An 11,418-nucleotide genomic window follows, 5' to 3' on the forward strand; every position below is an offset into this window, starting at 1 on the left:
GAGCCACCCAGGCACCCCTCAAACAGTGATTTTTTAAACAAGCATACATGGTTTAGGGAGGCAGGTAATACTTCTCATGATGCCTGCTTCCCTGGGAATTTTGCCAAGCCTTTCCTAGAACTTGAGATGGTATCCAGGTTCTTTTGGAAATTTCGTATTGAAGGGTGATTTGGAGATGAGTTAAAGGGTAGAAACAAATAAAAGGAAAAGCTAAAAACAGAATGTGACAGGAATCTAACGGTATAAAAAATATACAAAACAGTCTCACCTAAGGGGTGGGGAATAAAGTGCTGACCTCAGAAATCTTGGGAATGAATATAGACGGTGAGACCAAAGGCAAAAGGAACTGTGCATAAGCACTTCAATTGCTAAAGTTTTTCCCATGGGGATACATGTTACTGAGTCTGCAACTGTTCTACACATATAATGGACATGAGCAGTTACTAATGGCAGGAGCCAGGTTTCTCACTGTTGAATGGTTACAGACAAGCAAGAGGTAGCTAGATAGTCCAGGTAGAAACACATGCATTAGAAACACATTAGAATTAGGATAAGAACTAGGATACATCAGGACGCTAAACTCATGTTTGACTTGATATTGATGCAGATACTCACATATGGAAACATTTCTAGATATGTTGTATACACATGGGTCAGTATAACACACACATATCCACTGCTGTGTCAGCTGAGAGTGCCTAAAAGTAGTGATATCACAGTAGCAACAAGCACAGCTAGTACCAGATCTTGGTTTCTAATACCATTTTCCAATGAGAGAACAGGGCTTCTTAGAGAAAGGACTGGTCCTAGTGCTGGGGCAGGAAATACAAAAGGATGATCCTGGAGAACCCTATAGTGCAAGGAAATGCAGGCAGAGGGGAGGAGCGTGCAGGGAGGGAAAGATAATGGGCATATGTCCAAGGGACACAGGGGCCAACTGAAAGAGCCCCCTGGGGGCCAAAACTGGAAAAAATTGAGTGACAAAATAGAGTAGTGATGGATTATAACCCAAAGCATAAAATGAATATATGGATTCCATATTAATGTAAATAAATGATTAAACATATAAGAAAGAATAGACAAATCTCCCATGTAGAAGAATTCCAAATGATTTCTTTTTTTAAAATGTTGATTCAATGTGTAAAAATAGGAAAAGTTATTAACATGGAAAATGAAAATTGGTAATGAAGTCATTACCCTCTATGTTTGGCTTTCTGAAAAGATATAGATGATATTAAACGTACAGTTGAGGTTAATGATAAGAAAATCCCAAGGTAGTTGAACATTAGGAATATTCACTTTTTTTGCTTGATGAGATACCCATGTGATCATAGCATTTCATGTGTAGTTTCACCCGAAAACACTAGGGCCTGTTTTTCATACTGTGGAAGCCTAGAGTTCCTTGGAACCCTTCTTAGACCAAGGTGGAGGTGAGAGTGGGCAGGAGTGCCCTTCTGTCCTGCTGAACCAGAGCATTTGACTCTCAAAGAATGTTCTTCACTGTGGTATTTTATTTAAAGAATGTATTCTGAAGCTAAAAGAATATCTCTGAAAAATCACTGCACTGCCAAATTCTGGTGGTCCTTCCTAGTTAAAGTTTCCTACGATGGCGGGGGGTGGGGGACAAGAAGTAATACCCTGGGAAAATAGTGAGCCACAAAATAATAGGTGACTTTCGGAAGGAGCTATCTGCTAATATAAGCAAGTGTCCTGTATGCTTACAAGGGCAAGATTCAGAGCAGCTTATGAGGTTTCAGTAAAATAAGGATGCCCTCCTCTCCACAGGGCCCTTGCATTGGGAACCAACAAAGCCTGGCTCACAGCAGGCTGTGGGACGCGGTGGTCGGCTTCCTCCATGTATTTGCTAACATGCAGATGAAACTCTCTCAGGTACTGTGGCCCTTCCCTGCTGTGTCATTGGTGTGAACTGCTAAATCACTGCCCCTCCCTTGGTACTCCCCCCGTATGGATGTGGCTGCTTGATCAAATGGCCGGAAAAGTAATGCAGATTAGGTCTCACTTTTAAACCTGGAGGCCTCAAGGGGCGATAGAAATGAATACCTGCAGGGGTGTCCCAGGCAGGCTTTTGCATGGATGCAGCTTCCTTCCTTGTGTCCCACCAACCTCCCCTTTACATAATTGCCTCAACATTTGCTTTTTATGATGCTAGATCCTTTTTGCTTCCTTGTCACTGTTTTGTCAATTTATGACAATCTATCAGCCCCTTCTGGGTCTGTCACATGTCTGCATGTCTCTGTAACTCCTATATCCCTCCTCTCTCACCTTGGCTTCCCCTCCCTCCCTATCTCTGCCTTTCCTTCTCACTCCCCATCTCTCTGGCAAGATGAATCAGAATCACTCAGAACATTTATTATGAACACATAAATGGAGTGGATGTAGTTGTCGATTGCCTCTCTCCATGGCAACACATGAGGGAGAACTCTCAGGATGTGTTTCAGGCTGATTAGAGTAACATTTACAGCATTAATTTAAGTGATGTGTATCTAAAATGTTCAAGGCTGTCACATCTGCCTCCTCTCTTCTGGAATGTGCTATTTAACCCTTTCATTTTTCCCCTTTTGACTCTGGCCTTATGGGAGGAGAGAGTTCCTGGGAGCACTGCTAATCTGCAGTCCTGTGTCAGCCCAGCCTAGGGCAGTGTGGTGTAGAGAGGCTCTGGAGACAGGAGCCTGGCTCTGCTGCCTCTTCGCTGGTAACTTTCAGGGAGTCCCTTCCCCTTCCTGGTTTTTGGTTCCACTGTCTGTGAACTATGGGGAATTAGAGTAAATGATCTGAGGTCTCTTCTAGCTCTTCTATCCTACACTTCTGTGATGTTCTTTATATAGCTAGGACCCACACCAAAGGGGGGCGATCCCTCTGAAAGTTGAGAGACTCGACAAAGAACCGTATTTGTGAGAGGGGAAACTGTACACGAAGTGTGACCCAGAATGCATTTTGTAATCTCACTCTCACATTGCCCGCCTCAGATCTTCCAAGGATTGTTTTCCTTCTGTAGAGTTGAAAACAGAGAGCTAATTTGGCAATGCTGAAATGAAAATCATCCAGAGGAGTAGCCTCAATTATATGTCATTTTAAGGGACCAGTGGCACCCAGATCACCACCAACTAGAATCAGGAGACTAAATTAACCCAAAAAGAAAGGAGAACCCGCTTCGAGATTGTAGCCTTGACATCTTAATTGGGTTGCAGCACTATTCCCCCAAAAGCTCACCTAGTAATTCTCCAGTATAAAAAACAACATGAACTAAGAGAAATACCTAACGGCTCTTTGGTGGATTGGGTCGTTCAGTAGTTTTGGACAACAAGTGATACATCTGCCACATTGTACTAATAAAAGAGAAACTAAAGGAGCTCTGTTAGGGGATCCCTGGGTGGCGCAGCGGTTTGGCGCCTGCCTTTGACCCAGGGCGCGATCCTGGAGACCCGGGATCGAATCCCATGTCGGGCTCCCGGTGCATGGAGCCTGCTTCTCCCTCTGCCTGTGTCTCTGCCTCTCTCTCTCTTTCTCTGACTATCATAAATAAATAAAAAATTAAAAAATAAGTAAATAAAGGAGCTCTGTTAGATGAGCCCTGCTGCAGTGAGCCCCCCTGATGCTACCAACAGCGGATAAGACATCCACATTCACAATGCACATAGCCTTCACCTCATCTTTCCAGAGCAGGCTCTTCTTGCTCACTGCCCTATACTTTGCTGAGGGATCAGATAGCTCAGGGGTATCTCCTGTTTCTGTTCTAGGATTCCAGTCAGATCGAGCTGCTGAAGGAACTCTTGGATCTCCTTCAGGACATGGTGGTGATGCTTCTGTCCCTCCTGGAAGGTTGGGCTGTTTGGTATAACTAGGCATTCACACAACTGTAATTGGTCTGAGCACTAACCATACTAATCATGCAGATTATCCTTCTGGCAGGTTGTTGATGCCATATGACATTGGTTAGAAAGCCAAATTTTCAGAAGCAAAAAATGAGTGAGGGGCACATGGTCTGATGGACAAAGCCTGAAACCAACTCATTTTATATTAATAGGAAAGCCAGAATGAACTGGGGAAAACCTCCAAGCTTTGCTCTTCCCTATCCTCTCCCTCTCCCCACTGCTTTTCAGTACATCTGGCTGCCAGTGTGTATGCCAGCCATCCAGTTGGGCACCCTCCTAGGTCTAAGGGGATAAGAGGGGCACCACTTATCCCTATGTGCCCCCAATAATCTGATAATAAAACCAATTCCCAGGCCCCAGTCCAGATAAGAGGCACTGGTGTGGCCATCTCCTTCTTCTCTTTGTTCCTTTCCCCCTTGGCTCCTAGTGGTGTAGTCTTTGGCTCCTAGTGGTGTAGTCTTTATGGCTTGCTGTTCCCTCCTACCCATTTCCAAACCATCACGGTCAGGAAAGAGCCGACTGATTGGGCACACAAGTTTTCTAAAAATAGCTACCTGACCAGTTACATGATGAATTGGGTTTATTTATATATTTGTATGTCTTTTTTAACCTGCCTCACAGGGAATGTGGTAAATGGAACTATTGGCAAGCAGATGGTTGACACACTGGTAGAATCATCTACCAATGTAGAAATGATCTTGAAATTCTTTGACATGTTCTTGAAACTTAAAGACCTAACCAGCTCAGACACCTTCAAAGAATATGACCCAGATGGTAAAGGGATTATCTCCAAAAAAGAGTTCCAGAAGGCCATGGAAGGGCAAAAACAGTACACACAGTCAGAGATTGACTTTCTCCTTTCATGTGCAGAAGCTGATGAGAATGATATGTTTAATTACATTGATTTTGTAGACCGGTTCCATGAGCCGGCCAAGGACATAGGGTTTAATGTGGCAGTGTTACTGACGAATCTCTCCGAACATATGCCAAATGATTCTCGCCTGAAGTGTCTGTTGGACCCAGCAGAAAGTGTACTAAATTACTTTGAACCCTACCTGGGGCGTATTGAGATCATGGGAGGGGCCAAGAAGATTGAGCGCGTTTATTTTGAAATCAGTGAATCCAGTCGAACCCAATGGGAGAAGCCCCAAGTGAAGGAATCTAAGCGGCAGTTCATCTTTGATGTGGTCAATGAAGGTGGAGAGCAAGAAAAGATGGAACTGTTTGTGAACTTCTGTGAGGATACCATTTTTGAAATGCAGTTAGCATCTCAGATCTCTGAATCTGACTCAGCTGACAGACCCGAAGAAGAGGAGGAAGAAGATGAAGATTCATCTTATATGTTAGAAATCGAGGGTGAGGAGGAGGACAGCAAGTCTCTCGAGTCTGCCTCTGCATTTGCCATGGCCTGTGCCTCAGTGAAGAGAAATGTTGCCAACTTTCTGAAGAAGGCAACCCTGAAGAACCTCCGGAAGCAGTACAGGAAGGTGAAAAAGATGACTGTGAAGGAGCTGGTGAAGGTGTTTTTCTCTTTCTTCTGGATGTTGTTTCTGGAGCTGTTCCGGTTGTTCTTCGCCATATTGGGAGGAATCTTTCAGATCCTCTGGAACACAGTGTTTGGAGGGGGCCTAGTGGAAGGGGCAAAGAACATCAGAGTGACCAAGATCCTGGGTGACATGCCTGACCCAACCCAATTTGGTATCCATGATGATGCCATGGATTCTGAGAGGGCAGAGGTGACCGAGCCAGGTATTACACCTGAATTGATTCACTTCGTGAAGGCTGAAAAGGGAGACGCAGACGTCATGTCAGATCTCTTTGGATTCCACCCAAAGAAAGAAGGTGGCTTAAAGCATGGGCCCGAAGTGGGTTTGGGTGACCTCTCTGAGATTATTGGCAAGGATGAGCCACCTACACTAGAGAGTACTGTACAGAAGAAAAGAAAAGCACAGGTAAGCATGAGTGGTTTCTGTCCTCTTTCCTTTATGCCCAGAAATAGATCTGTAGTCGTTTCTGACCCCAGTTCCCTAGGAGCCAACATCATGTTAGGTACCAGCTCTTCTATATTCTGATCTTAGGATTCCAGCTTTGCTGTGTCTGGGAAGAGTGACACTCAGATGGTTGTCTCAGGGTCTAATTGTTGAGTGGTCTTCAGTTTACATTGTAGAGGTCAAACCTGATGGTCTTCCACAGCCTCAGTAGAAGGTTGGTTCTCATGGGATGCAGGTTCATCCAGTGAATGGGAAGCATCAGAAACCAAGCAGAGGTTTCCTACACCATCCAAATTAGAGTGTTCCTATAAAACCTTTTGTAAGCTGAAATGTCATAAAGCAAAGAAGTAAAAATCCTTTTCGGATGCCTTTCAGGTAGCACAAACAGGTACTGATGAATGTCTCTCATAAAAGTCAAGTGGCATAAAACAAACTTTCAGATAGTGGGAGACCTTTCTTTTGAGATGATACTTCTGCAGTGTCCCAAATGGTCCAGATGATATCATAGGATTTAGCACAGCCTCATGCTTGGAACATTTTCATTCTTAAGATACACCCACTCTCCAACTGGCCTTTGAGTCAGTTGACTAGATTAAGGGAATAATAGTAATTCAGAACCCCTTGGTCATGGAAAGTTCTGGGTGTTCCATTGCAGCATCCAACTCACAGCATCATCCTAGGATTAAAAAGAATGTGGAGAGGGATCCCTGGGTGGCGCAGCGGTTTGGCACCTGCCTTTGGCCCAGGGTGTGATCCTGGAGACCTGGGATCGAATCCCACATCGGGCTCCCGGTGCATGGAGCCTGCTTCTCCCTCTGCCTATGTCTCTGCCTCTCTCTCTCTCTCTCTCTCTCTCTCTGTGAATATCATAAATAAAAAAAATAAAAAGAAATAAAAAATTTTAAAAAAATAAAAAAATAAAAAGAATGTGGAGAGAAGTGTGAAGGCTTCAGAGCCCAAAGACTAATTTTATTCATTTCATTAATATTTAGTGAAGATTATTAATACATGCTTCCCACTGTTTGGGACTCTGAGAAGACAGTGGTGAGAAGTGCATTGTCCCTGTAATTTAGTGGGGGAAAAAATACATATTGCAGAAGTCAGTGCAAGCATGAAGAATGTTAGGAAGGAAGAATGCCAGGTAAAGAAAATATATAGGAGAGAACTCTCACCTGATTTTGGAGAGTCAGGGATGGAAGCATCAGAACTCTAGGACTCCTTGCAATATGAATTTATGTACTCTGTTTTGCTCCCTGATGTAGCCCCAGGTCCCAGACAGAGTTTGATACATGATAGGGACTCATTCAAGGCCTTTTACATATCAGGCTGTGCTCTATCTATGGGAATACACTGGTTAACAAGAGAGAAAACATTTTTGCTTTAATAGATCTTAACTTCTAGTGGAAGAAGACAACAAATCAATAAGATGATTACCATCTGTGACCCATGCTGAAAGAAATGAACAAGGTCATGTGTTACAAAGAGAATACAGACCCTACTATGGGATAGGATGGTTAGGAGACCTCTGAAAAGGTGTCATCTGACCCAAGTCCTAAAGGATGGCAGGGACAAGAAAGACCAGGGCAGTCATATTCCAGAGAGAGGAGTGGCTTGTGCAAAGATCTTGGTGCAGGGAAGGATTTGGAATGTGCTAGAAAAGAAAATGAGGTCTGGGTATTTGGGTATAGGAGGTAATGAGACGAGAATGGAGAGAAAGGCCATGATCACCTAGACCTTATAGACCTCACTGAGGAACTTGAATTTTATTCTAAGTGCAATGATCATCCATCAGAGCGATGCGGGGTAGTGCTTAAGAGTATTGAAGACAAGGCAGGAATTCTGTGTGATGGAAGCAGGTTCTAGATTGGACCTAGTGTGTCTGTGTCCCATCTCTCTCTGACCCAGTGGGGCAGTAGGACCAGTGCCGTGGGGTCCTAGCACAAGTCTTCTCTTGGAGTTGAATAATAGCAGGGAAACTGAGTTTTTAAGTTTGAAACCTTTGTGCTGGCATTTCTCCAGAGTAGCTTGATCTGTTGTGGGACACTTACATCCCATGATCCTGAGGAAAGCAGAGGCATCCTGAAGGGAGAAAGCCATGGGGACATGTGACCAAGGACATGAAAATGGCCAATGCTATATGTGGCTCATGACCATGATCTCTTTAACTTGAGGAAAACTTAACTGATTGTTATTTTTGTCCAGGCAGCAGAGATGAAAGCAGCACATGATGCAGAAGGAAAAGTGGAACCCGAGAAAATGGAGTAAGTTCTTGGTAGCTTCAACTCCCTGCAGTGCTACGGGAGATAGTTCTTGATAGCATCTACTATTCTATTGCTGTGGTAAATAGAAATTTGGGGTTCTGTTAACACAAACAGATATTATGCGAGTCCCAGAAACACTTCTTTCTGCCCCAGCTATACAGTAAACACATTCTATTAATCACAGTAACTTTGTCATTGCACTAGTAGATCAGAATATCACTGTCTGGCCAAACAAATTTTTTTTAAGGTTTTATTTATTTATTCATGAGAGACACAGAGTGAGAGAGGCAGAGACACAGGCAGAGGGAGAAGCAGGCTCCTCACAGGGAGCCCAATGTGGGAGTTGATCCCAGAACCCCGGGATCACGCCCTGAGCCAAAGGCAGGTGCTCAACCGCTGAGCCACCCAGGAGCCCCTGGCCAAACGAATTCTTGAACACGGTTGGCAACTTCATACAATGGTAGTGGTAGTGATATCTAATGTATCGGATACATATGACATGCCAGGGTCTGTGCTAAGGTCTTTTTTTTTTCCCTCGAGAAAGTGTGTGCAAGTGGAGGGGGAGGGGAAGTAGGAGAGGGAGAGGAAAAGAATCTCAAGCAGACTCCCCACTGAGCTTGGAGCATGACATGGGGCTCCATCATATGACCCTGAGATCATGACCTGAGCTGAAATCAAGAGTTGGATGCTTAACCGACTGAGCCACTCAGGAGGCCCAGTGTGCCAGGATCTTTTATATAGTATCCCACTCGATTCCTAGCACAAGCTTAGAAGAATAGGTAGTACTACTAATTCCAACAGTCTTAAAAAGTAAAGGGCAACTTTTCCAAAGGGAAAAAAGTTGCTCAGCTACATATCAGAAGAGGATTACAAACTTATTTACAACTGACACCTCCCTGTGACTGTGGCTCATCAAAGTGGCATCGCTCATTAAATCCCAAGGTGACATCAAGGCACTGTGGGGAAATGCAGACTTGAAGTTCCCACCCTCGAGGAATAATTACAAGATTTCTTTTTAATCTAGTCTCCTTATCGGGGCCAGGCCTCCAGCTGCCCTTCTACACTGAATGGGTTTCTCATTTCTACAGCCTAGAAGATGGGGAGAAGGAGGATATGGCCAAAGAGGAAGAACAGGCCGAGGCCCCGTGGGCAGAAGTGACAAAGAAGAAGAAGCCACGGCGGGGCCAGAAAGTCGAGAAGCCTGAAGCCTTCATGGCTAATTTCTTCAAAGGGCTGGAAGTCTATCAGACCAAGTTACTGGTGAGCACTCCAGCCTTGGCCCCACTCCTGACGGAGACCTCAGACCATGGCCACATTCTGTTTCATTGCTGATCTTCTTTCTCTCCTCTTCTTCTTCACCTGTCTGTTCCTTATGTGTTGGAGGAAAAGGAAAAGAGAGTAACCTGGGGAAGGCCAAGCACTCCTACCCTGCTACCCAGCCCTGCATGTGCTCTCTGCAGGGCAGGAGGGTGCAGATAACCCATTCTAGCTGGTCCTTTATGGGTGTCATGTGCATACTTGGCCAATCATAGTCCAAAGGTGGAAGTAATTGGATCATTTGGGATACAAAAAGAATATGCTTGTGTTAGGTTCTCTTATTACTCCTCAGAAGTTTTGTTATCCCACATGCATCCTACCAGAGCTTGTGATGTCCTTCCTCTGACATACTGCCCACTGAGAACAGTTGCTTATGGCCAGGAGGACACCTTCCCCAACACCATTGGTGAGAGCCCCCTCCACAGACAGCTTGAGAGTTTTCCCCAAGCAGCTACCATTTCAGTCCTCAAGGGCTGGTTTATCTGGAGAAGGTGGCAGTGAGGATGCTCCCCCCGAGAGGGCGGAGGCAGAGGCTCCGTGACTCACAAGGGACAAGACTCTAAGCCAAAGACTGGCCACCTCCAGTGTGGGAGCTACAGGGCTTTTCTGGGGGCCTCAAGTACTCATAATTTCCAAATAGACTACATTCTCTGTGGAACACACACACACACACACACACACACACACACACACACACACACGAGCCCCTTCACAACAGCATTTGAATCCTCTGCTGGTGACATGTTTAGGCATTTTGTTCCCTGAGGGGTAACTCAGAGCAAGGTTCCTTTGAGCATCATTCTCAGCAATTCTTTTTTAAATCAACATCTCACATCTCAGTTCCACCCGAAATAAGTCCAGATTCTCTTAGAAGAGTGGCTACCAAGAGTAGGGATACATTTCTAACTAGAAAAGGTCTTTGGTTTGAGGAAAGGAAGGTCTCTTTCCCTTCCAAAACTATTCTACTTGTGCCTGTCCTTTCCTTTTCAGCATTACCTGGCCAGGAATTTCTACAACCTGAGGTTCCTCGCTCTGTTTGTCGCCTTCGCTATCAACTTCATTCTGCTCTTTTACAAGGTGATACCACATTCAGGAGCTATTTGCTAAATATCTATATACTTTTTTAAAAAAAATCATAATAGAAATTACGCTGTTAACTGGAGCGAAAACTCTAATATCTAAGGAGGTTTCTAAGACATTGGCTTCTATAAGGATACGGTCGTTAGCAGCGTGAAGAACGGAGACACTGCTGGCCAGGGAAGCCAGTGAGGGCACTACTTCCATAGTTCCGGCTTTCTCATGATTACTGCATAAACTCGCCAAATATGTGTTGGGTCATTGGGCACTCTGGTATATTTCAAAATGAATAAGAAGTATAGTTCTTTCCTTAAAGGATAAGTCAACAGAAAGTCATGGTCATTGGCCTAGATGTTAGAGCCGTTATGGAGGAAGAATTAATAGTAGCTAGGTTTTGGAAGTGAGACAAGAAGGACTAATCAGGATAATTAAAGACTTTGAACATTGGTAAGTGAGTCTCATAGATTGTGGGCACCAAATAAAGGTTAGTGGAATGAATTAATGAATGATAGGTCCCGGATTCTCGACATAGTCTTTAACTGGCTATTCTAACTTTTGCCTCTTTCCCTTTCTATCTAAAAGCACCAATCTGAAAAATAAAAATAAAAAAAACGAAAACAGGAAGGTTCAGTTTCACATTGCCATATCCGGTGAAAATCAAAGTTAGATTTTCCTTTTTTCTTCAGATTTATCTTATAATATTATTTTTAGGGTTGTACATAAATTTCCGTCACCTTTACAAACAGCGCAGGCGGCGCTTTGGACAAAAAAAGAAAAAGATCCACTGAAAAGAGAGATTTAGATGATTTCTTGCCAGTTTGAGCCTAATCTATAATTCTTACAGTTTTACCTTCTTGTACTGATGTAAAAGTTTTTTTA

The 11,418-nt window shown here is 44.0% G+C and overlaps 1 protein-coding gene across 4 annotated transcripts in view; it reads left to right on the plus strand.

Moving 5' to 3' along the window:
* The window catches only part of RYR3 (ryanodine receptor 3), a 508,658-nt gene that overhangs the window by 477,990 nt on the left and 19,250 nt on the right, over positions 1 to 11,418 (plus strand). For 3 of the 4 annotated variants that reach the window (XM_041743628.1, XM_041743629.1, XM_041743631.1), the window contains 6 exons: positions 1,786 to 1,890; positions 3,759 to 3,840; positions 4,515 to 5,845; positions 8,087 to 8,145; positions 9,234 to 9,405; positions 10,453 to 10,539. In XM_041743628.1, coding sequence (XP_041599562.1) covers positions 1,786 to 1,890; positions 3,759 to 3,840; positions 4,515 to 5,845; positions 8,087 to 8,145; positions 9,234 to 9,405; positions 10,453 to 10,539 — 1,836 coding nt within the window. The remainder of the gene's footprint in view (positions 1 to 1,785; positions 1,891 to 3,758; positions 3,841 to 4,514; positions 5,846 to 8,086; positions 8,146 to 9,233; positions 9,406 to 10,452; positions 10,540 to 11,418) is intronic. The other variant, XM_041743630.1, reaches the window with a different exon arrangement.

This window comes from Vulpes lagopus, chromosome 2, assembly GCF_018345385.1.
Source record: "Vulpes lagopus strain Blue_001 chromosome 2, ASM1834538v1, whole genome shotgun sequence".
Taxonomy (NCBI): domain Eukaryota; kingdom Metazoa; phylum Chordata; class Mammalia; order Carnivora; family Canidae; genus Vulpes; species Vulpes lagopus.